The following is a 25,929-nucleotide window of genomic DNA, read 5'->3' on the forward strand; positions in this document are numbered from 1 at the left end:
GCTGATTATTTAGGCTTCAGTACCTGAAGCTCCATTGCTCTGTTTAAGAGCCACTGGGACACTCAGAGTGATACAGGGTATTTAAACCAACACCGTGTGTTCAGATTTTTCTACCCCTGTCTCTTGGTTTTCAGGTTTGAGCTGTTTCCTGACATTATGCATCTGTTTGTATATCTGCTTCCTCTCTCCCTCTTATAGCTTACGGATTGTTGGCTGTCTGTTGGGATTTTTTTTTTTTTTTTTCATAGAATTAAGATAGCCTTTCTGCTACTTGGGTCTGGCTGAGCAGAGATACAGCTGAAGTTAAAAAAAAAAGAGTTATCCTTGATTCCTCTTTTGTTCTCTCTCACCATACCTAATGCATCAGCAAGTCCCATTGGCTCTGCCTCTAAAATATAACCTCAATTTGTCTCCTTACCCACCACCAACATTGGTAGCCTTTTCAAACATCTTCCAACTGTACTATGCAGAAGACCCCTCGCTGGTGTCCCAGCCTACACCCTTTCCCACCTTTGGAACAGTTTCCATACAGCGTTTGACCTGATCTTTGAAAGATGTCATCAAATTATGTCATTCCCCTGCTCAAAACCCTCCAGTGGTCTCCCATGGCATTTACACTTAATGTGAAGTCCAACCAAGGCCCACAAGGACCTACGTGATGTGGGCATACTTCTTCAACCTCATCCCCCCAACCCTCTTCCTGCTGTGTTTTCTTTGCAGCACTTATCACTATCTGGAACTTTTTTTTACTGTTTATTGTCTGATCTAATCTCCATCCCCCACCCCCACCAATTCCCACTCCTAAATAGAAAATAGGCACCGAGGGGCAGAGACTTTATCTTCTCACTGTCATAACCCAGCATTTGAAACATGCCTATCACATGGAGTTTTGAATGAGTGATGTCATAAACTGCTCCTTTATATGGAACTCTAACTTCCTGTATGAACCATTCCCATAGCTTTAGCTTTTACTTTACGTGCATAGAGATCTCTTCTGAACACTCGCTCAGCTATAGGAGGAGCATACTCAGTTTTGTAAAAAGTCAGTTACATTATTATGTATTTTCTAGAGCTTCATGCAACGTACTCCCAAATGATTACATGAGCTAAGTGTAAAGCTGGGGGGAACACTATAATATTCTTTTCATCACAACCCTCTCTTAGTGGTGTTTTTCTCTTTCGATCATCTCTGCCCTCCATGGTGAGTGGGTTGGGGATAAGGACCAGTGACACAATAGAGCCAATATTTTCTCCTCAAATAGCCTCTTAGTCGCCATCCATGGGCACTGACTCTTTCCCATCAATCTCTCTTATCCCTCCAATGGCAAACCTATCCCTGCAGTAGTGATTTCTGCTAGACATTCTGAAATCTGAATGCCATGCACTAACTCTTAACTTGGTAGTATTTTTTTTTTCTGTTTCTTTACCTTTCATCACAAAGATCATTTTCCACAAGGAGGTTCATTTCCTTTACAAAGTTCATGTTGCATTACTGTTTATGTGCTTCAAACATTTTTGGTCTCAGCCCAAATTGATCCAAATTCATTTTCTAATGTTTTAACTAGTTTTAGAGCAGCTTGAAAGTAGAAACAAAAAGGAACAGAGAGGAAGTAAAAAAAAAATTTTGAGCATTAAAAAGTTGGAAAATCCGACTGTTTTTAGACCTACATCACAAGAGATAAAACAGAAAAGGGCTTTGAGCAAAAAGGCCCATTAAAAATTTTCAGTTAAAGCAACTTAGCCAAGTGGAAACAAATAAGAATAAGAATGTGACTTCTCATCTATTGTTTCAGATAATTGCAAGGTTGCCATTGAGAAAGAAGGCACCTGGGAAGAGAAAGCAAGGAATCAAGGTAGGCTTGAAAACACTTTTTAGGAAAGAACCTTGTGTTTGTACTGAAACATGGAACTTAGTGGAAGCAAATAGAACAAAAGTCTTATCAAGTTTTTAAGGGAGGAGAATTGCTAAGAAACCATGAACCTGGATTCAAAAAGCTATTGACTATTGAGACCTAAAACAAATTTCAGGCCAGCATATTTGCACCAGCTGGAGGCTGGTTGTAGAAGATGGACAACTTCCAAAGAGTGCATGGTCCCCAATACCCACTTTAGATATGGCCAGGATGAATAATGGAAAAGGGAGATCCTCTAAGAAGGAAGAGTCAGAGGCTATAGAGAACGACCCACAAAAGAGTTCTTACCAGAAAGCAGAATCAGGGTCTAATAAAGGAACTTGATCTGAGGCCTTCATAATGCTCCTCCATCAGGATTTCAGAATTGCTATGGACCACGACTGCTATATGTTTTCGTTTTCCCCCTGTCTTTCCAAACAAGGGTTTTAATTTGCTGTTACTCTGTCCCTGTGCCACTACTGTGTACTGGGTATGTGTACAGTGGGTGGGTGGTGAATTTCCTTTTTAGTTCATAGGTCACTGGACCACAAGGAGACCTAATGGAGAAAATACTGCATCATTGGCAATCTTGAGCTTTGAGCTGGATATGGTGACAGGATAAGATAAATGTGGGAGGAAGACTGAAACAGGTATTTGCTGATGAGTGGAGCAGGTGGTGTTAGAGACTTGGTGGGGTTTACCAAACCCTGTTTCCTTTGCTTTCAAGGTACATATTAGTCTAGTCCCTTGAAATTAAATGGAGCCAAGGCACTGAGTTCTGGCCAGTGAAATATGGCTGGAATTTATGTACAGTACCTTCAGCTTTGCCCCCCCCCAAATCTCCCTTGAGATTCTCCACACAGCAGAGAATGCAGTGCAGGGCTCTGTGGCCTCATGGATGGCAGTCATCAAGGGTCCCTGAATAACCATGCGGAGCAGAGCCTTTGACATGCATTGGCATGTGACATGAGCAGGACATAAGCCTTTATTATGTTAAATAACCCGGTAAACATGGCTTTATTCCATTGAGATTTGGGGATCACCTGTTATCACAATTAGCCTACCTTGGTCAATGTAGTAATCAAAGTTATACAGAATGAAACATACAGGATATGTATTGTTTTTACCTATCCCCTTCCAATTATTTTTTTCACCAAGTAATTTTAGAGGGTCTTTGTGACTAAAAGCTGACTTCTGATTGAGACTGGATTTTCTTAATGTCTCATATTGTTCTTGTCCCCTGAAGTCAGGTAGTCCCCAGGTATTATTGAGTGTCTAAATCCAGAACTACTATTTACTGGCTGTGTGACCTGTCTGAACCTCAGTTCCCTCATCTGGAAATGGGTATAATGAGTACCTGGCTTGGGTTGTTGTGAGAATTAAGTAAATTAATTCACACATTGTGCTCAGCACAGTATCTGGTCATATGACATGCTCAATAAATGCTTCATCATTTTCATCATCATCATAAGTTGCTAGGTATATGCATGGCACTAGGGATAGATAGCACTGAATGAGATAGACAAGGTCTGGACTTCCGTGAGATATCTGCTCATTTCATGACCCTTATTTTTGATTTTGCACTTGTTCAGTATAGGCTCTCTTAAGTCCTTAATTTTAAGAGAAAGTTTTTGCCCCTCTCCAAACGAATCCAGAAAACACTGGTTATTGTTGTGCACATTCTTTGTCTTTCTATCTGAGTGTTCTGAGTCAGTGTGTGTGTTCCCTTTAGTGGCTTTACTCTGTGAGTGCAGTATTTGTACTCTGTGGCAATTGGAGCGGGAGGAATAGAGGGAGGTTAAAATATGCATTGGTGGAAGGAACCACTTCCTGCTTAGAGCCACTTCCTCTTTAGAGTACCGGGATAACCATGGCTGCCAACACACACATAGAAGTAGATTTTGCTCCTTCTTCTTCTGCCTCTGTTCCCAAGGTACACTGTCCCACCATCTCATTTCTAATGATGTGTAGGCAACCCTTGCAAGACTCAGGAAGTTTAGAATCCCTTCCTTTTTTAAAATTAACCTATGAGAACAGAGACTGAACCTACACTAGTGATGACCTCATCCATCCTACACCATGCTAGATGCCTGGTTTACTTGTATGCCCGATCTAGTGTCCTTATGCCCACGCAGCTGGCATGGACCATCTCCCTAGCACACATTCCTTAGTGATGCTAACTAGACAGACACACCCACTTGCCTTGGCATGTTTTCCAGATGACCCAAGCTGCAAACACCAACATGTATAAGACATATGCTCTCTTCTTTGTGTAATTTCAGACACCAAAATATGCCTACACATAGGGGTGTGTGCATACAGACGCAAGTGTATTCTTTTTTGCCTGGTAGAAATATGCTTCTGTGATGTTCCTTCTACTCCCACACATGCCCTTCCATGGCTGGCACATCTCCTAATTATTCCCATCTACACCCTCACCATAGGCCCTTTGTGTGTATATTTTGGCACACATTCTCTTGATTCCGCCTAGTTCTTTTCTCTCTCTCTTTCTTTTTCTGCCTCCCTCCCCCTCCCTCCTCTTCACAACTCTTTAGAAAACTTGTTAAACTGTACACTCTTTTTTGTTAATGTACATTTATGAAAAAGTCTTCACAGTTACAAAAGTGCATGGTTATAAAATCATCTCCATACAAAGGTTGGCATCTTCCCTTTCCCCACCCTGCCCTAACCCTCCTGCCCCCAGACAACAGCACTCCACAATCAAGAGCTCTCTGCATCCAGAACTCTCCACCCAGTGCTGTGGCAAACACGACGGTGATTTGCAAAGGACCTTGCAACTTCCTCCTTCACTTCCCTTTTGCCTCCTTCTGGAGTGGGGAGAGCAGATGAATTTCTCTAGCTTTGGGAAGATGTTCTTTTGAGGAATGGACAAAGGTGTCTCTTTTTACTCTTCTAGAGCTGGAAAGGATGTCAGAGTGATATAAACAAAGACATCTCTAGGGAAAATGGGGGCTCTAGGTCTTCCCTGATGGAGAAATAGCTGTCTTGGTCTGTTCAAATTCCGTACACCAAGTTCCTTGAAAGGAGCCAGTAAACTCTATAGCAACTCAGGGGACCTATTTCTGTGGGGTTTCCTGGGAATCCCTGCAGCAATGAAGATACAGATGAGGGTTTGTCATAGGGTGACCAGAGGCAACTTGTCTAGAGTGGTGTGTACAGATGTGGGGTCTTTTCTAAAGAACAATTTTCTTGGTCCAGACCTTGACCATCATAGCCCTGTTGGTTACCTAAACTTTGCTATCCTCAGGCCCGGCATGAAAAAATCTTCTGTGATGAGGACAGATCTCTGACGGGTAGAGAAGCAATCAGGCTGTCATTAGGCTGCCTCAGCTACATACTTGTCTCTCATATATTTTCTGAGCAGCTATTCCTACCCCAACCCTAATGGGATTCTATTTTAGTGTAGTAAATGATACAGTAAACAGACAGCTGGGTAGACCATGTCAGAAACTGAACTCAGGCTCCAGAGAGATTGGCCTCATATCAGTAGATACCCAATATCCACAGAACCTCATGAACAGACACATGGACTCAGAGATACCTCAAGGCTTACGTGTTAACCAGTCTGGAAAAAACCTAATGAAGCCTTGTAGGGGCAACATCATGGGTTCTCGGTCAGTAGGGTTGTGGGAAGAGTTCCAACCAGGACTGCTAGATTATCCCTAGAAGCATACCACTAGAAGTTTGCTTCTGATAGCCTGCACAAGACGGTGGTGGTGGCGGGCAGGGGAGAAGCACGAATTCCTTGGTGGTAGGGAAGTTAAATGCTTTCTACATTGTGGGTTAGTTAACTGGGGACCTTCTAGTAGCTGGAGAAGCATCTGTTCTTTAAAAGCCTGTATCCTACTCAGAAAGGTTTGCCATTAATGGGAACTAAACAGTATTATTAGAATGGACATTTGATCTCAAGGGCTAGCTTGTTTGGTCTAGTTCTATGCAAAAAAAAAAATCACATGTCTTAAAATATGTTAACTATATTTCAGCAAACCAGAGTCTCTAAGAGATTATGATAGATGTATATGGTGTCCCTCCGTGGGAGGTTTAACTGTTTGTGTCAGGACTATTATTTCTAGAAGTTCTTCCTCAAATACTTTAGGCTGTCAGCTTGACTCGTGGAGAGAGCGGCCCTGGCCTGCCCGTCCCTGGACGCGGCTGAAGAAGACAGTGGGCACAGTCCTGCTCCCATTCTCACGGGAGCGGGGTTCTGACCCAGGTGTTGTAAGTGAGATGCAGAGGAGACAAGATTCAAGTACCCCAGGTCTAGCAAAGTTTCGGGCACTCTTTTGGTTGACTAGCTCAGGGAAGCATGAGTAGGGGAAGACTTCTTGGAAGATGATGTGCTGGGAGGATGAGTGATGCAAGCTTGCTGGAGCTGAAGGCAAGGTAGAATGTCCTCGTTTTAATTCTCATTTTGGCCAGCCTTCCCAACATATCGGACTGGGTCTTAAAGTCTTCCCCTATCCTGCAGAGGCTCTCATCCCACTGCTTTCCTGCTTCCTTTGTATCTCTTGCAAAACTGCACAGCAGGGCTCAAGTAGGAAGGAGGAACGCAGCTTCCTCTCCTGTTTTCCAGAGGTCTTATTTCTTGCATGACTGCCACCGTGGCCACCAGTCTTAATGTGTTATTTACACGTTGCAAGGCAGGTGTCTCCTATTCAGATGTTATCTGTGCTGCTTCTCTGTTTCAGGGGCTGATGTGCCCTGAGCACATCTAAATCTGCAGGGCACCTGATTTTACTGCCCTTTATTTAGCTGATCTACTAGGACCTTCATGGCTGTGAATCCTAGGGACCCGCTACCCAGCCCTCCCAGGCATTTTCTTCCTCAAGCACCTGGGAAAGCACTGGAAAGAGAAATGAGATGGAGTTGAGTCGCAACCCTGCTGTGTAAGCAAGTCACACCCAGTCTTGAATCTCTATTGCTCCATCTGTAAAATAGAAGTAATGATGTTGGGCTTGTCTCCCACACAGGGTCGTGAAAAGTCAAGAAGAATGACGCCAAAGTACTTCACAAACTGCCAAAGTACTTCACAAACTGTCCAGCGCTGAACAAATACAGGGAAGATAATGATGAAGATGATGAAACTGACAATGAAGATGAAGACGATGATGACGACGATGATGATGATGATAATTGTGCTTTGCACATGAAATTACTTGATTTTTGACTGCTTAGACATGGTTCCCTGAATGGAGCTGCCTATCACCTTCCTTCTAGAGTTTATCCAGATAATGTTGGGTAAGATACTCAGCTCTCTACAATTAATTCATCTGTAAAATGGGAATCATAAAACTCGCTAGGCAGTGTTGCTGGGAGAATTGAAATACATGACTCAACAGATTTAAAAGTGCCCAGGAGAGTGCCTGGTCCTTTTTGGGAGCTTCATCAAGCTGGAATTTGAACTTAACTTTAGAGGGAATTGTGATGTTCCCCAACTTGAATGGGGTAGTAGGAAGAGCACAGATTTTATTTTGCTCGTTAAGTAGCATGTAACTTAACCTCTCTGAGCCTTAATTTCTTCATCTGTAAAATGGGGACAACAATGCTCACCTCAAGAGATTGTTGTGTGCATTAAAGGGAATTGTCTCTGGAGAGAGCTTATCACAGTGCCTGACACCAGCAAGTGCTGGGTAATTAACAGCTCTCTCACCCTTGTGCTGAAGTGGGTGAGTTGCTTAGAAGGAGGAGCAAATCCTCTGATGGTTACGACTGTGGTGGCCTTCTCCTCCTTCAGTCCTGGGTATCATGCCACAGGGCTGCAGCCCACGATGCACTGCCCTAGCGAGATCCCTTGGCATGAGCACCGTGGCAAGAACAGTCACAAGATTAGGAGTCCCAGGGTGCCAGGACTCCTGCTTCCCCCTTCTGAAGCCCACGCTTGAGTGAGAGGCAGGAGACAGGGGTAGGAGAAAGAGCACTGAAGGTGTCCATCTTCAGTTTGCTACCTGGACCTCGCCAGCATGCTACAATTGGCCACATAGGATGGGGGGAGGGCAGTCAACAGGAGGTGGCCTCACCTGGCAGCTGCTGGTAGGAGGAGGCTCAGGGGGCTTGCATGGAGGTGTTCTCGCCCTCAGAGGCAGTGATGGGCAGCGCCAAGAGCTGACAGATTGGGTGTCAGGGGGAAAGTTTTGGTCCTGTGCCACTTCCGCTCTGTACGTTGAAGTCACAGGGATTGTTCACTGTTCTCAACGCACCACGCATACTCTGGCCTCTGTCATTGGCTCATGTCTGCCCTTCTTTGTCTATGGACAAAGCAGACAATTTTTTGATGACCCAGTTCACCTGGGTCATCAAAAATCACCTCCATTCTTGTAATTTTCTTGGACTTTTCTAGACACAGTTGATGACCCCTCCTCTGGGCTTCCATAACTATGTACTCAGTGTGCTGATAAAAGGTCTTAAAGGGAAGAGTTTTCGATTCTCTCTCCTCTATCAGAGGTAAGTGCCTTGAGGGGCAAGGTCTAGGTCGGTCCCAGTTCCTAGCACAGTGTCTGGCCCACCGTAGAAGCTCACACAAAGGTAGTTTCCTGACCTTGCTTGAGCCATGACCTGGCTGCCCGCTCTGGCCAGGGCAGAGCCAGCGTGGGCAGCCAGGGAGGGTGCCCGGTGGTCAGCGGCAGTGATGGTGGGCGGCGTGGAGGGACACCAGGCACCCGGGTCAAATCTCCTCCTCTTCGCTGGCCTTGCTCCAGCGGTGGCAGCAGTTGGCCGTGATGCCCAGGAGGAAGTTGGTGGCCACGGATGCGACGGAGACCACGAAACCCACGAAGGCGATGAAGAGGTAATCATCCAGGGTCAGGGTCAAGTGGCAGGCCTTGAAGCTCTCCTCGGTCAGGGAGAAGAGTGGGGCGCCCTCGACTTCTGGGGGGCCCCGGCACTCAGCCAGCTGAGAATCTGCAACACAGAAGCCAGGGAGGGTGAGGCGGCTGAGGGGAGAGCGGGAAGAGCGAGCCCCCGCCCCTCCCAGGAGAAGCTGGGTTTTTATGAGGTTTCTTCCATGTGCCAAAAGTTTCACTCACCTTCTTTAGTGCCCTCAACAACCCTCAAGGCAAGTCTTTTTTTTTTTTTTAATATTTTTCATTCCTTTTTTTTTTAATTCTTTTTTTAAAAAAATTAATTAATTAATTAATTTATTTATTTATGGCTGTGTTGGGTCTTAGTTTCTGTGCGAGGGCTTTCTCTAGTTGTAGCAAGTGGGGGCCACTCTTCATCGCGGTGCGCGGGCCTCTCACTATCGCGGCCTCTCTTGTTGCGGAGCACAGGCTCCAGAAGCGCAGGCTCAGTAACTGTGGCACACGGGCCTAGTCGCTCCGCGGCATGTGGGATCTTCCCAGACCAGGGCTCGAACCCGTGTTCCCTGCATTGGCAGGCAGACTCTCAACCACTGCGCCACCAGGGAAGCCCAAGCAAGTATTTTTTTTTAAATTTTTTTAATAGATCTTTATTGGAGTATAATTGCTTCACAATAGTGTGTTAGTTTCTGTTGCACAACAAAGCGAATCAGCCATATGCGTACATATGGCCTCTTATCCCCTCCCTCTTGAGCCTTATATCTGTTTTTATAGAGGTGGAGATCACTGCTCGGAGACTTTAGTAACTTGCCTAAAGTCCCGTAGCCCCTGCTAACGGCAGATCTGGGACTTCTGTGGGATTTCATCATCATCGTAATCTCTTACAATAGCCTCCCAACTGGTTTCTAGGCTTCTGCCCTTAAACCACCTTGACACAGCTGGCTGAGCCATCCTTTTAAACCTGAAGTCCTGCCATGTCACTCTCTGCTTGAAACCTTCCCCTGGCTTCTTCTCCTTCCCAGAAGAACCTCCCCACCCCTTCCACTCTCTTCCTGGTTTACTCTGCTTCATCCACACACACCTGGTCATTCTTCCATCACCCCGAGCATGTCCCCTTTCAGCGTGGGGAGGGGGAGCCTTTGCATTTGTCCCCGCGTGAGGGTGCTTCTCCCCTGGATCTCCGCACAGCTCAGGCCCTCACCTCCTCTGGGACTTTTTGCTCGAATATCAACTTCTCAGTGAGGCTTTCCTTTAGGATTCTATATAAAATAGCAACGCCACTTCACCTTTCTCTGGGCCTTCTCTCTCTTACCTACTTTGCTTATTTTTTTCCCCATTGTATTTATCACTGTCTCACAGTTTGTTTATTCTCTGTTTTCTCCTTTTGAATATAAATTCTTCCTGTAGTATCCTTAGCATTAGAACAGAGGCCTGTCCATTAAATGCTCAATTAACCTTTGTTAATTGAACATGTGAATGAATGACTCTGTCCAACTCCAAAGCATTGGGTCTTTCTACTACCCCATATGGCTTTTCCAGATACACAGAGTGTAGGGTTAAGAGTATGGGCTCTGGAGCTACTGGCCTGGGTCCAAATCCCCTCTCTATCCCTCCCTAGTTGTATGATTATGCCTAAGTTATTTAACACCTCTGTGTTGTGGTTTCTTTATCTATAAAATGAGGATAATAAAAGTAACTATGTCATAGGATTGTAGTGAGGATTCTATGAATTAACATACATAAATGATATATTCTTGGTACACAGTAAGTACTACATAGGTGCGTGTTTTTATTGTCATCCTAGGTTGGTCTTTCTGGACAGGTCAGTGGGGTCATATTCTGCACACAGACTTCTATAGGAGGGGCTTCTCCTTCAGTGGGATTGCTGTTCTCTCCATCACTGATGGCCCCAGCTCATCCTTCCAGGGTCACTGGTACAAATGCATGGTGGTTGTCAGTGGTTGCATCTTTCTCTGCCTTGGAAGGGAGAGCGGCAGGCAGATAGCAGTTCTGCCTCACAGTGCCAGGCACTGGCTTTCCAGCAGCCAGCCACTCCTTCGTTCAGTGGATAAGTATTAATCCAACTCTCTCCTTGGGCAAGTCTTTCTTGCTTTTCTGGCTCTTATGAAGAAATGGGAAATGTAAGAAGGGGATAATTTAGTCTCGTTCGTCTAAGAAAGTCAATGAGAAGGAGCTTTTTAAATTATGTGGTGCATAAATGGTGTTTATTCATTCTGCAGTCTTTGAGGGAAAAGAATAAAATGATGGACTTGGATTGACTCTTTTGAGAAATGGATGAGCATGATTCTCCTTAGAAATGGAGAGTCAGGTTCAGAGGGAGGATGCAACCTTCCCCAAACCCCAGGCTGAAGGCTCTCTGTAGGCTGTACGCATAGTACCCCAGACCCCAGCCAGGACAAGATGGCACCTGGAGTTGAACATCCAGACCCAGAAGATGCTGAATCCCAAAGTCTATTGAGCGAATGAATGGGGTGGTGGTGATTCATTGCGAGGCTGGGGGATGTGGGGACCCTGAGGGCAATTGACAGAGCCTGCAGGAGGGCAGGATGGGAGCCCGGGGGCTGGCGAAGCCCTCTGGTAAGTCAAGGGACCAGTCTTGAAGTTGATTTATATCCCAAGGTCTCCCTATGTTCCTCTGTGTTGGGATTTGTCCAAAAGATAGGGATAGTAATGGGAATCCCATGAAGAAAAAGGGAGGAAGAAGCAGAAAAAGACAAAGGGAAGAGGGTCACCTCGTCCTACCTAGACTGGCAAGTTCTTTGCCCCCAAGACGAAATATCCTGGAGAGTGTGTCATGGTGCAAAGTGTGTTCGTGGAGGAACAGGGAAGCTGCGTCTCTAGCTGTGGCCTGTGGCCGGTCACTTTCCCTCTCTGGAACTTGGGTCCCTCATCTGTACGGACATGAGACTTCACTGGTGGGATCTTGGACCCCTCTCCTGCTCACTGGGAGCCTGTGCTTCTTCCGAAGGGCAGCAGGGACCTCCGAGATCCCAGAAGAGGAGCAGCGCCTGTGTGTGGAGGAAGCCTGCGGGCCCTTTCTGTCCTTAGTGCACAAGAGAGAGGGGAGGAGGTGCAGCCTGCAGAGGTTAGGCTAGTGGGGAGATCGCTCCAGGCAGCTGGCCTCCCCCCCGTGCGCCCTCCCCTCCGCCCATCTCAGTCCCCAGCTATTTTGGTCCCAGAGAACTTCCTCCCGCAGTTCTGTGGGAACGCTGGAATCGTGACCCACAGCCTCCCGCAAACTATTTTGATCCTGGGCTCCCCACTCAGTCCTCCTCTCCCTCCCACCTCATTCAGCACCGCTGCTCTGAACTCGCTCTGAGCTCAGGCTCTGGGAAAGGCCCTGGGTGGTGCCCCCCAGCTAGTCCTACTGCAGAGTTTCGGTGCTGCCACCCAGGAGGGCTGGTGACTGGGGACCACAGCGCCACACCGCCTGCCTGCGGGCTCATTGAGCCTGTGGGATTCAGACTCCCTCGGTCCCCAGTCCACTCCCAGTAGAGGCTGGCTCGTTAAATAGCCACATAAGAGTTTCTCTTCTCAGATCTACGCTCCATGCCCAAACCTTGCAGAGTTCTGCCAAGGCCCTTTGGCCAGCCCAGAACTCAAGTCCGGCCTGCTCCTGTTGGCCTAGAACCTGACTCATCGGGATACAGCCAGAGGGCAGCCAGGCTGCCAGGGTTCGAATCCTGACTCCAACCCTTAACGGCTGTAGGACGTTGGGCAAGTTACTGAGCCTCTCTGTGCCTTGGTTTCCTCCTCTGTGTGTGTATGTGTGTGTGTGTGTATGTGTGTGTGTGTGGTGTCTCACTAGGGTTCTTGTGAGGGTGAGATGAGCTAAAACATGTAATATATTTAGAATAGGGCCTGGCAGATAGTAAGTACTAAAATAAATGGGGTGAGCCATTTCTATTTCTTCTAGTACTTAGCACACTTAAAAAGCAATCTGGTAGAGTAAACCTGGGTTTTATCCACAGCTCTGCCACTTTCTAAATGAGTGACTCCGGCCAAGTCTTTTCATTGTTCTACACCTCAGTGTCTTCACCTGTAAAATGGGGATAATAAGAGTGGGGTCCAATGAGATAACACCTGCCAAGTTGGAAGGTCACGGTGCACGCTCAATAAACACTGTCTATTATTAATGAGCTGGTCTTACTTGTTTGCTCTCTGTCTGCCTCATTAGGTCATCAGGGCCACAGGGGCGAGGGTGGCGTCTGTTTCATTAAGGCCGGGCACGCACAGCAAGGACTCGGCAAAGACTTGGGCAGTGCAAGACCCGTGCACGAGGAGGCGAGCCCGGGTCTGGCCCTCAGCAGGCGCGCAGGGTCTCTAAGTCCCTCCCTCTCCCGCGGAGCCTCTGCTGTCCGCGGGGCCGGGCTCCCTCCCTTACCCGCCGTGCAGCGCTGGATGCGGTTCCGCAGCCACTTCAGCAGGGGCTCCATGGTGCAGCCGCACACCCAGGGGTTGCCGCCGATCTGCAGGGTCACCAGCCCCGGCAGGCCCTCGAGAGCCTCGAGGCTGAGGAAGGCCAGGCCCCCGTAGCTGAGGTCCAGGTCCCGGAGCTGCGCCAGGCCCTGGAAGGCCCGCGGGTGCACCCTCCGCAGCCCCGGGTTGTGGCTCAGGTCGATGTGCACGAGGCCGTGGGCGGCCTGGAACATGTCGGCCGGCACGTGGCTGAGGTTGTTGTAGCTCAGGTCCAGGTGTGCCAGGCGCTTGGCGTGCAGGAAGAGGCCCGCGGGCAGTTCGACCAAGGAGTTGTTGCGCAAATCCAGCACCCGGAGCTCCACATAGCACGCGAGGTAGCCGGGCGGCACGGCGGCGATGCGGTTGTGGGCCAGGCTGAGGTTGCGAGCGTCCATGGGCAGGTCCGGGGGCACGGAGAAGAGCCGCTGGCTGCTGCAATCCACCACCTGGTTATGGCACGTGCAAAGGACCGGGCAGCTGGTGCCGGCATCCGAGGGCATCACCCCTGCGGCCAAGATGAGGGAGACCAGCAGCACGGCCGGCCGGGGGGGCCCAGGCCAGGGCAGCTGGGACCAGGTGTCACCCATCTCAGGCTGCTGGCAAGAGCGGTGCTGAAGGGAGCCCATCGGGGCTGGGGCTGTGTCCATGGAATCAAGAGTCAGTGGCTCAGAAAGGCAGCTGCATCAGGGGCCAGAGCCCTGGCAGGTGGGGCTTGGCAGCACGTGGTACCATGGCTCCAGCCTTTCCCAGGAGCCTCTAAGCACCAGAGAGCTCCCTGTGTGAGCGCCACGGGAAGTCCCCTCTGGAGCCTAGGGGGCCACACACCCAGCTGCGGTCCCCCAGGGTCTGAAAAGATGATCAAAGCTTGAGAAAGGAATGACACAAGGATGGGGCTGGACCAGCTGCCAGCAGGTCGGGGAAGGGTCCCTGCAGGTCTTTTATGTCCCTCTCACCCATGACTGCTGGGTGCTCCCCTTTGGACTATGTCTGAGTGGTGGGAGGGGGAGTGGAGGACAGGAAAGGTGCCTTTTAAAGGTCCTGGCACGTCTGAAAACCCCTAAGCCCTGTCCCAAGTCTGGGACCCATTAGGAGGCCAGGGCTGCTTTTGAATCTCCTGCATTCAAGGTCTCAGAGGCCATTTCTACTGGTGGCCCGGTGGGCTCGAGTCCAAGAGGGTCCTGGAGTGGGCGTTTTGGGAAGGGAACCCGGAGGGGAGGGGGTCTCCATGGGCCTCTGAAAGCCTCAGTACTCAGCCTCAGTGTCTACTGAAATCCCTAGGGAAGGGAGGAGCCCCACTGTTGGCCACTGCGGCTGGAAAGAGCCATGTGTCCCGGAGGTGCAGGATGAGGGTCGGCTAGGAGAGCTCAGGGGATGGACTTCCCAAGCCGGGCTCCGTGTTCAGGGGGCGGAAGCCGAATTCCCTCTGTCAACAAGGAAAGCACTCAGGCAGAGCGAACCAGTGCCCTCTCCTCCCTGCTGTCCTCCTAGGTTCCTTGCTGCCTCCCCCGGCCACCTTCTTGGCCACCAACCACAAAGTTCTCTGCTTACTGTCTCTCAAGTGTGGAGACAGACCCCACCCTCATATTGTTGTCACCCACTAACCTTCCTGCCCCGACCTGCAGCCATCCTCCTCCTAGGTGTCTGTCCTGGGCTAGGTGCATTGGCTTCTTCTCCTAGCCCCACCTGCATCAGCACCAAACACCCCACCTTCGAATAACTCTCTAAGAAAAAATGCATACACACACTGGCCGTTTGCACACCCCCTTTCCACACTCAGCACTCCTGTCTCCCCTCCCCTCTCTCTCTCACACACACACACACACACACACACAAGCATTGTTCTTCTCCTGTGACTCCCCCATATTTTGCCCTGCCCTCACACCTCCCCAGTTTTCTCTCCCGCTTCCTTCTGCATACTCACACCTGCAGAGCCTCCTTCCCAGTCTGCCCCCACCATCTTTCACCCCCTGGTGCACACCCCTAATCCCAGCATCCTTTTCCACAAACACTCCACTCTCCCCTCTGCCCCGCAGTGGGAGCCCACACCCACACTGGGTCAGGCAGACAGGCTGAGCATGATGACACACCCAGAGTCTCAGATCGCCATCCACCCCGCATCTGCCGTGGCCCCTCATTTCTCTTGTGCCCACTTGCTGTCCTCACTTGTCCTCCCCTCACCCCCTCGTCCGGCACTGCCTCTCTTCTCACCGCTTCCAGCCTCAATCCCACCCACTGGGAAATCACCCCAGCTCCCCTTAACCAGACTCATTTTTCTCAGCCCCAAGGTCTCCCCCTGCACTCCCACAGGCCCTCAGGAGCCCACTTACTCTGTTCCAAGGACACAGCCATCAATCTGCAGCAGACACGGGTCTCCCTCCCTCATCCTGGAATCCCCGCTCGCTGCTTCAGGAGAAGAGATTGCCTCACAGGCTTGTCCCCTCCCCCGGCCTCTCCTCCATGGCTCCGGGATCCCCGGGCAGCATCCTCTGTGCTTTCCCGTCCTGTGGTCCCCGTGCCGTTGCCTTTCTTTTACTCAAAAGGGGAATCAGAGAGAGGACGCTTAGGAGAAAGTTCACAGAATCCGAAAGCTTCTTCCCGAAACTCAGCTAGTGCTGAGGCTGCTGGGGTATGTGGCTTCTGCCAGGTCCTCCCCTCCCTCTCTCCCCTCCTCTCTCCCTTTTTCGCTCCCTTTCTTTCCTCGAGGGCCAGGTACTGACGTTTCACTGTCTCTTAGCAACTGCCTCCACATCTCTGAGCAACAGGAGAGCTGGCTATGGACCCCACCAAGATGACAGAGAAGAGAACGAAGCAGTCACAGAATCCACACCCGCAGGATCCTAGTGATGGGACAAAGGGGAAGAAGGGGCGAGGGGGGTAGACAGGCCAGGACAGGGGCAGGGGCAGAGGAGCAGGCAGGGAGAGAGGGCAAAAGGGCCCAGAGGGAGAGACTGGAGTAGAGGCAGAAGCATGAATCTGGCCTCTGAGATGGAGGAAGGGAGGCTTAAGGGCATCAGACCCAAATGGGAAAGGAGGGAGGGCTTGGAATGGAGAAAGGAACTGAGTGGAGAGTGGGAGAGAAACTGGGGGAGGCAATAAAGATATGAATGAAGATGGAAAGAAAAAAGAGAAGTGCATGAGACAAGTTTGCTCACTTGATGGGATCTATCTATTCAGTCCATATACAGCATCTGTTTCCCTGGGTCTGAATGTATTTTGGTCACTAGGTACCAGGTGACGAGACTGGCTCAGGGCTTGTCAGGGATAATTATAGGAGGTGAGAACTTTTCTGGGTTCCTTAATTGTCCTTAAGTCCTGACTCCATGAGCTCTGAGAGCTTTTGGGATGCAAAGTGCTGACTGCCAGTTCCAGGTGGGGTACCTGGGGCTGTAGAGACAGATCTGTCTCTCAGGGAGTGAAGGTTGCCAGAAAAACCTTGTGGTTCTGACTCTTTCTCCAGGCCCAGGGACTCTGCTGTTCTGTTTCCATCTCTCCAAGCTTCCTGCTCCCTCCCACCCCAGGCTGACTTCAGATGAGGGTGAAGTCTTTGCAAAACCTCTTTCCTTGGTGACCCATGGAACAAGTCTCTAGCTGCCCTGCATTTTTAAAACCAGCTTGACTAGTTGGTTTGGTCAAAGAGCTGGTTCATTTCTTCTTTTAATCATAAGTTATTGAGCACTCACTGTATGCCGGGCACTTGGGTACATGGTGGGCAGATAGCCACCCATAATAAGATGGATGTAGGGTCTGCCCTTATAAGGGCTAACTCATAAATAAATAAATACAGAGCTAACGTCAGTCCTGTGTGTTCACTCAGTTGATCTGGGGCCACTTCCATTTCAGTAATATCTTAGGTCTTTGGGGGAAAGTGAAATGGAATAACAGAAAACAAGTGTCCAGTTGTACAGATTTTGGGCATTTACAAAGTTCTCAAAATCACTGTCTTCTCGAACATGATCCTTTTTCCTGTGTGGCCGTAGAAGGTCTGCTCTTTCTCATATTAAGCTCATCTGGAATCTTCCATGTTCTACAGTGTCCAGTGCAGAGTAGGAGGGTAGCCACGGCATTGATATTTACACATTGAGTTGGCTGAGGAGAATACGATTTGCATCACCCTCAATCCCTAAAGAAGGGAATTGTCATTCAATTCATTTTTGAGCTTAGAAATAAAATCTTAATCTTAACACACAAAACACAGCAACACCTTGAAACAAGTGACCTGTTATAAACAAGTAAAACAAAGGTAGCATAATACCTTATTATCACTGACAGAAAAATGGTAGAAAACATAATTATCTCAATGGAAGCTAAGAAAGGTAATCGGTACCTCTCAATATTTAATGTTGATTAAAGGCACATTAAAAACAAATAAAAAAGAATGTTTTCTTCTTTTACATACTATGTTTATGTTTATAATTAGAGCCAATAATATGACTGAAGGAAAATATTTGTGATGGTTTCCTTAAAAAATAGGATCTAGGCAAGAATGCCTTGTCACCATTTGAAACTAGTTTTCTGAGCTGTAAAATAGGACTAATTAGAATGGCACCTAATTCATGGGGTTGTTTTAGGTTCCATGAATTGTTATTAATAGAGCACTTAGAACAGTATACAGCAAGCACTACAGATGTGTTTGTTTAATGAACAAATAAAGTAAAATAAAATGGCAGACTATAAAATTGCTAAAATAGTTATGCAGCAAGGAAAACAAATGGCACAAAAATGGGAAATGAAGAAAGGAAAGTATCACATTTGCCAACGATTTGAAGGTATTCTTGTGCAAGATAAGTCTCAAAACCTTTGGGAAAACCCCAACTCAAAAACATCATAGCATATGTCTTGTGTAAAAGTGAAGTCAAATGGGGGTAATTATCTTTTTAATGATTTTTTACCCATAATCATTCTCTAAGTTAAGTATTAAACCATTATTTCCTAAACTGGTGTCTCATGGTACACTGTGTGCCATGAGAAAAATGTTTGTTCTCAAATAAGTTTGAGAAACATTAATTAAACAAAATGAAACAAATTCATTTATTGCACGATTTCTCAGAGGCTTTAGTGTGCAAACATTCATGGTGATTCACCAAGGGAAAGGGTGGGGGAAGGGCGAAGGGTGTATAATATCCAGCGTTGCTCTTATGCTGGGTGGCTGGCTGCTTCCCTTGGCAAAATGACTTTCTCCTACACAGCAACCTTGCAGCAGGAGTGATTCAATTTTGAACCCCAGTAAAATGATCAATTATTACACATTATGGCCTTTCAGGGTCTCTTGCAAGTTATTGAAACCATGACTGTTCAATCATGAATGTCAAGGATTTACTCTACTGGGAAAACACACAGGAATTAATCTAACTAAGAGTTGTAGAGACAAGTGAACTGAACAACTATTTTCATTACTGTTATGATTTCTTGACATACATGTTAAATTCGTTGTAATAATGATAGAAAACCTTTAAATACTTGAGAATAAATTTAATCTACCACATTAGAAATTTGTTCAGGGAAAATTATGAAACCTTAGTAGAATGAAGTTACAGGAAGAAATAGAAAGCTAATCTCTCCAGTTGCTGAGAAAGCTTAACAATAATAAAGGTGACTCTGCTTTCTACATTATAATAATTTAATGAAGTATTTAGCAGAATCTGATGAACTGGTAGTGAAAGCCACCTGGGGGAAAAAAAAAATGGGCAGGAAGGCACAGATGATATTAATAAAGAAGATGATGATGACGGAAAATGCTTGAAAGTATTCTGATGGTGGATTTACCTCACTAAAAAAAAAATCAAAAAAAATATATTGCAAACTGAAAATCATTCAGTGGCATTACTCAATATCTGTGCTTTGGAAAATGACCATGGGAATGACTATACTTTGAGAAAGTGCTTCTCACTATCAGAATACAGAAAATAAAAATGTGGAACAAAATCACAATGTTGAAAGGAGTCTCAGAGTAAGAAATGTTATGAGATTTTAGCTCCGTATTTCAGTTTTATACATTGAAAAAATTCCAAATCATCCAAAGAATGAAACAAAGAAACAATAACAAGACACAAATTAGGAAGAGAACAGAGCAGTACATTTATTCAAGCTGTGGAGAGAAGATATCTTTCTGTGTGTTGAGGAAATGGAGAATGTCATTAGTGACAAGATGGCTTTTGTCAAATACACAACATTGAGAGACAACAAGTTTTCATAGAGCAAAAAAACCTGACAAAACAAAAATCAGAGAGAAGGGAAAGGAACTCAGTGGAAAAACAGACTTCAGACATAAGTGATTTGAACTAATCCATGCAATGTATGTGTATATTTTTCATGCAAAATATACTAAGAGATGCTACAAATATAATTCGTTACCTATGGCTGCTGTAACAAATTACCACAAACTTAGTAGCTTAAAACAACATACATCTATTATCTTTCTGGTCTGGAGGTCACAAGCCCTGGTGACCCATTTTAGGCTTGCAACCTCCAGGCCAGAAAGATAGTAAATGTATGTTGTTTTAAGCTACTAAGTTTGTGGTAATTTGTTACAGCAGCCATAGGTAAGTAATACAGCCCTCAAGACTTCCACCCCTCAGGTGTATAACCTCATGTCACCCCCTTCCCTTGAGTTTCAGCAGAATCTGTGAATATGATGGGATAGTCAGTTGGTTTTGTGTTAATCAAAAGGGAAATTATCCAGATTGGTGTTACCTAATCAGGTGAACCCTTAAAAGGGCTTGGGCCCTTCCTGAATGGGTATTTGAGGGATATTCTCCATTGCTAGCTCTAAAAATGGGGGAGGGGGTTCATGGCAAGGACCTAAGAGCCCTCTAGTTGCTGAGATTGACCCCTGGCCAACAGCCAGCAAGAAAATGGGAACCTCAGTTCTACAACGGCAAGGACCTGAATTCTGCCAATGAGTTTAGAAGATGACCTGCAGCTTCAGATGACAACTCAGCTGGCCAACATCTTGACTTCAGCCTCGTGAAATACCCCGGGTAGAGAGAGCATTTACGCTGTGCCAGGACTTCTAATACATGAGTGTCCTTTTAAGCCACTAAGATTGTGGTAATTTGTTCTGCAGCACAGAAGACTAATACAAACATTACGTGGAAAAAGGCACCGTTTCACTAGCAGTTAAATGCATGAAAATAATCCCCATTTTGTGATAATACGTTCCATGAGTAACAACAAATACATCTGCAAAATTTCATGAGCTGAGTATGGGGGAGCCAGATATGTGAACACTTCCTGCAGGCACTGGGCATTGGCTCAGGCCTGCTTAGAAAATTGCTGGTCTCTTTGATCTGACAATTAGTAAGAAATTAGTTCATGCAAAAATATTCATAGCAGGAATATTTATGATAAGGAGAAAACGGAAATAATATGAATGCCCAGCAACAGAGGGTGCTAAGCAAACACCATATTAATAAAAAAGAAATACCACGGAGAACATCACTAATTGTAGTACCCTGGCTGCTTCCTTAGTTGGCCAGAGCTGACCGTCATGGGGGCAGAAAGGAACCCATATATGTCGAGTAGCTAAAATATCCTATTTTACAGACAGGGTGACTGCAATCCATCCATTTATTTAACACATATTTATTGAGCACCTACTACATTCCAGACCCTGTTCTAGGAACTAGAGTACAGACAGGTTTGATACACAGGTGATGTGCACCTGTACAGCCCAGGGGGCCAACATGCATTCTGACTGGTCAGTGCCCATGATGTTGGTGCATATGTTGATTGTACGTATATTGACTGTCCCTGTTTAGCAGTGAACGAAGCAAAGTCCTTGATCCCTTGGTGCTCACTTTCTGGTTGGAGGAGACAATGAACACACACCCAAACAAAATAGGGCAGGTGATGATAAGTGCTGTGAAAGAAAACAAATCAGAGTATAGGGTAGCGGTTAGTAATTTGCCTAAGATTTCAGAGCTAAAAAGAGGTAGAACCTGGGCTTGATGGGTGGGAAGGGTGACGGCTTGGCCTCTCTATCCACGTAGCCTCTGAGGAAGAGATTGTGGAAGCAGGTGGCCACGAACCTATAGTCCTCCCTAAGGGGATTCAGGGAGAGAGACCTTCTCATAAGTTGGCCATCAAATATTTATGGAGCCCCTCCTATGCACCAGGCACCGTGCTAAGCACTGGAATACAGCAGTCAAGAAAACAGGTAAGGTCCCTGCCTGGGGAGGTGGGGGGATATAGGGAAAAAAAAATCTTAAATAATTGTAAAGATGCAAAGTGCTTCAAAGGGAGGATACAGGATGGTCCAGGGAGGTAAAAGCAAGGCTCTGTGCTAATGTGGGTGGTGGGGGAGACCTCCGTGCATTAGCTAGCAGATTTGTTCAGGCTCCCCTTCTGTGCCCTGGGAGGTGGCATTCTTTATAAGCTCATTGACGTTGGTTATTTGTTTTTGAGTTATAGATATCAGCTTTATTAGATAATCTTTTTGTGCTTCTACAAGCTATTTATTGTTAACATTTGGTGTCGTTTTACTCTTTAGATGCTTTTACAGTCTTTGCATCTCTCAGGTGAGATAACTAGCATCATTCTATGAAATACAGGTTTTAATGAACTGAGAGGCAACAATAAGAAAGCCAGTATTTCTCCTGAGTCCTCTGAATATGAATCAGGAGGACAGTGAGATGTACATAGTGGGCATGTAAAACCAACCTTGCAGTAATAACTGATCAAAGTATCTAGTCGTTTACGACTTATTTGATATAGCACATGATGGCACTATTCTGGTCATTACCTATAGAAAATGTTCTACTTAGAAATTTCCTTTGATTCTGGCTTGATAGCCTACCCATCTCTCTTCTCTAGCTGTGTAGAGAAACGAAAAAAAACATGGTTAATATAAACGCATTGACTTTGAAGAGCATCACCCCTGCCTGTCTGGTTCCCTACATATTCCTTCCTTTGTGAGTGTCTGCTGGGGCTGAGCCCTCCCCAGATCTCTTCCATTTGTGATTCTGATATTGTCCAGATGCGCTCAGCGGGCTGGACTCTACAGCCAGACCATGGAGCAGCTCCTATTAACCAGCTGCTGACTCTGAATTATCTCTCTGATCCATTCATTCAGGGCAGATGCCTTCTCCCAGGCACCCTTTAGAATTCTGGGAAGAGGATGGCGAGAGGGAGCCCAGATCCTGCCCTGGAATTCTCTGGAAAAGGAGAGCCACAGTGTTGAAGGAAAAAGAGATGATAGGCAGGGATTGGGAGAAGCTGCGGGTGCTCTTCCTAGGCTCTGGGAAGTAAGACCTAGTTATAGGATGATTCTCGGTAAGTCTTGCCAAGAGAAGTTTCGCCTGGAAATACCCTGGCACTGCAATGAGGTCATGCCCACCTTTGTGACCTATGCCTTCTCGCTCTGTCTTACCTGTCCACCTGGGTAAAGCTGCACCACCTATCTCTTGTTTCAGGCATAGAAAAAACTGCCATATTTGGAAAAATTTATTCTTGCCCACGTCAGTGAAGCCACCATTGCTGATTTCTTTTTTTCATCACCATTTTCACCCCAGCCCAGGGGATGCTGGATGACAGCCAGGAAACCTTGGTCGGAGCTGTAGCTTTGATACTCTCCAGTTCTCTGCCCCAGGGGACGGCAATGCATAACTGAAATTTATTGACAGCTTACTTTGTACCAGGTACTTGGTTAAGAGCTTTACATGGATGGTCTTACCTTGTTCTTCTGGCAGCCTTATGAGGGAGGTGTTTCCTTTCCTTTTCTTTCTTTTCTTTTCTTTTTTTTTTTTCAAATCACAGTTTTACAGATTAAAAAATCCTGATGTCCAGATAAATTAGGTAATTTGCTGAAGGTAACATAGTTTGTGGGTGGAAGAGCTGATGCCTGTCACTCATTAAACACTCATTTCGTGTTCAGTGCTTTCCAAATGCTATCTTTTAAAATCCCTGAGATAACCTGAAACAGAAGTATGATAGCCCCCTCTTCTATACAGAGGGGAGTTAAGGAGCAAAGAAATTAAGTAACTGCCCAAAATCCCAGAGCTTGTAAATGGCAGAGAAAGAACTTGGCCTGGTCATTCTCTTTCCAAACCCTAAGCCCACACTGTCTTTTTGAACCTCCCTCTCTGTGAGCAGGGGATGATGACTGTCTTGGCTACCACACAGGGTAACATCTATAAAGTGGAACGGAGACTCATATTTTTGGTGAGTAGCTGTGAGGGGGAACCGCCTTCCAGGCATATCTCCTCTCTCCTGGGTCTGCTCCAGGCCTGTTCCTGGAGGAGGTGAGAAGCCTGGGACTGGGAGAGACTGGGCAGTAACAGTGTCCCAGTGCCTGTCACAGGGATGTGGTTTTCATACCATGTTGGGTTTTCTTAAATATACCAGTGGAGCTGGCCTTAGAGAAACACACACTGAACAAAGCAGCCATTGGCGGCTCCTGCTTGGTTAAGGGGAAGGGAGTCCACTTGTGGTCAAGTAGACGTGATGCTGTGTGACTTCTCCGTGTGGCAGATGGTAGAGAGGGCAAAGTTCAAGATCTAGGGCCAGCAGAACTGGGCCCAAATCCCTGGACTGCTCCTTATCAGTAGTATGAGGGAGGGTTGGTCTCCCAACCCTCGGATCCTTGGTACCCCTCTGTAGACATGGAAAAAGGCACTTCTTCACTCAGTGAGTTGCTAAGAGCATTTCATAAGCTACTGAGTGCGTTATGCATGTGATGTTAATTTTCCCTTCTTCAGGTCATGGATGAGACATGCTGGATCTCCCGCTTGACAGATTTCTAGGTCTGGCCCCAGGACCTCAGGAATGTGCCTGGGGTGTTAAAGCCTTACAGATCACAGGAGCAAGAGATGAACCCATACAGATGGCTTTACTCCATTCCCATGAAAGCAACCAAGCAGCTGTTTACTCACCTAATTGCTAACTTTTCCAGCACTCCTACGTGCCTGGTCCTGGGCTTTGCACTGCCAGGGAGAGAAGAAAAACCATTGGTCTTGCCTGATGGGAATTTAAGGTTTTAGCTGAAGAGACAAGACTAACACCAGCCCAGAATAATTAGACATGACATTTAATTCATCACTAAGCTGGATGGTTTTGAAGAGAAATAGATGGAGAGATGAGAGTAATCAGAGAAAACCTCCTGGCAGAAGCAGGGCTTGAGATGGGCTGAGAGGGGCAGGGAAGGTAGTGGTGGCCGCAGTGACAGTCCCCCTTCACTCCAGGTTGTGCAGACATTGATGTCATCCCACCGCTAAAAAACACTGACGGCTGACTCTATCTCAGGCACAGAGCCAAATCCTTTATGTCATTAAAACCTCCCAACCCTTAAAGGTTGATACCACCATAGCCCCATTTTTCAGATGAGAAAACAGGCAGGTGAAGTAAACTGCCCAGGTCACATATCTAGTCGATGGCAGAGCTGGATTCTAACTCTGGTATATCTAGTATATGCAGAACCTGTGCCACTGACCACGAATCTGTACACAGAGGGCATGACGGAGCTGTGTGACACACCCTTGGCTGTCCACCCAGGTTGAGAAGGTCGAGCCAATGGAAAGAAGGCTGGGGATCTGTTAGGAGCAGAAAAGTAGGAATTGCTTTCTTACCTGCTCTTTTGTTTTTCTCTTTCCAGGAGAGATATTTGGGGCTAAGGTGTTTCTGCCCGGGTGGTGCCTTTGGCTCAGAGAGCTGAGAGGGACCGCATCACTGTGAAGATCTGGGGCTAGATGCTGTGGACTGGCTCAGGCTCTGAGTCCAGAAGAGAGAGGGGGGCCCAAGTCTGCATCATGTGGTCCTCAATACAGCACATGAGGACGTGGAAGAGGGATGTAGCAGGAATTCACGCCTGCAGCTATGGTGCGGCCCTTACTGGAGGAATGGGGGAGCATTAAGGTCAAGCTCACCTGGCCCCATGAAGTGGAAGGCGGAAGACCCCAAGAATGAGAATCGGATGATCCCCCAATCTCGGGCAACCCAGGTGAAGGAGTCCTAAGTTGAGACATCAGGCAATGGCCAGCTTTCCTTCAACTTTGCTTCAAATTTGGGGCAAATCATATTCTCTTCCTGGGCTTCAGTGTCTTCTCCTAACAGCATGGGGCATTTGGATCAGATGAGTTCTGAGTAGACTGGGTTAGTTTAGAGTTCTAATAAGGACAGTGACTAAGCATTTACCATGACGTGAGGTGATGCTGAATCATGCTTGTTTTGTGAAGGGCTGATTCCCTTTGGTTCGGCTTCCTGGCTCTGAAGTCTCAGGTCTCAGACTCTACATCTATAAGGAGCTGGAGAGAGGGTGGGGGGTCTCCCCACTCCCCTGGGGACAGGGGGGCTGGCAGGACCTGGGTGAAGGAGCAGCTACAGCTTGAGTCCCAGAATAGCTGCAGCCCTCCTGGCATCTGCCATGCTGGCTGCAAACTCCCATCCCATTGGCTGCTCCCCATCCTTGCTGTCTGGCAGGCGCTGCTTTCCAGGCTTTCGTGGCGCCCACTGAGCAGCCCTCCCTGTGTGCTATGGCATGCTGGCTTCCTCCAAGTGGCTGGGATCATAATAGCAACTCTTTTCTGGTTTCCTCCATCCTGCCTCATTTCACCTCCTGATGGCTGAGGACAGAGGGGTAGTTTAGGACAGTGGAAAGAGGCCTAGAGTTGGTTCCAGGGGTCTTGACTTCTTGCGACCAATTTGCCAGGTGTCTGGGCACAAACCTAAACATCTCTCTTGCTTTCAGTATGAGGGTAAAATAAGGGCAATCAGGCTATTGTTCCACTGCTGTTCACCAGGGTGGCCATCCT

The 25,929-nt window shown here is 47.2% G+C and overlaps 1 protein-coding gene across 2 annotated transcripts; it reads right to left on the reverse strand.

Moving 5' to 3' along the window:
- Positions 1-220: 220 nt before the first annotated feature.
- Positions 221-25,929, reverse strand: LRRC55 (leucine rich repeat containing 55). Of its 2 annotated transcripts, XM_082341246.1 has the most exons (5): positions 24,055-25,929; positions 21,927-21,997; positions 15,514-18,507; positions 13,113-14,609; positions 221-8,810 (listed from the first exon to the last, which is right to left on the reverse strand). In XM_082341246.1, the coding sequence occupies exons 4-5, from the start codon at positions 13,831-13,833 to the stop codon at positions 8,575-8,577; spliced, it is 957 nt and encodes a 318-aa protein (XP_082197372.1). In that variant the 5' UTR covers positions 13,834-14,609; positions 15,514-18,507; positions 21,927-21,997; positions 24,055-25,929; the 3' UTR covers positions 221-8,574. The 2 variants fall into 2 exon arrangements, with proteins under 2 accessions (XP_082197372.1, XP_082197371.1); XM_082341245.1 differs by having other exon boundaries at positions 15,514-25,929.

Source organism: Balaenoptera borealis (assembly GCF_965194805.1).
Source record: "Balaenoptera borealis genome assembly, chromosome: 11".
Classification (NCBI taxonomy): Eukaryota; Metazoa; Chordata; class Mammalia; order Artiodactyla; family Balaenopteridae; genus Balaenoptera; species Balaenoptera borealis.

Bases quoted from the DNA above. Each gene is read 5' to 3' on its own strand.
- LRRC55 (XM_082341246.1), bottom strand. From the start codon at position 13,833: ATGGACACAGCCCCAGCCCCGATGGGCTCCCTTCAGCACCGCTCTTGC. The intron at 8,811-13,112 runs GTAAGGGAGGGA...TCTGTGTTGCAG, and splicing joins CATCCAGCGCTGCACGGCGG to ATTCTCAGCTGGCTGAGTGC.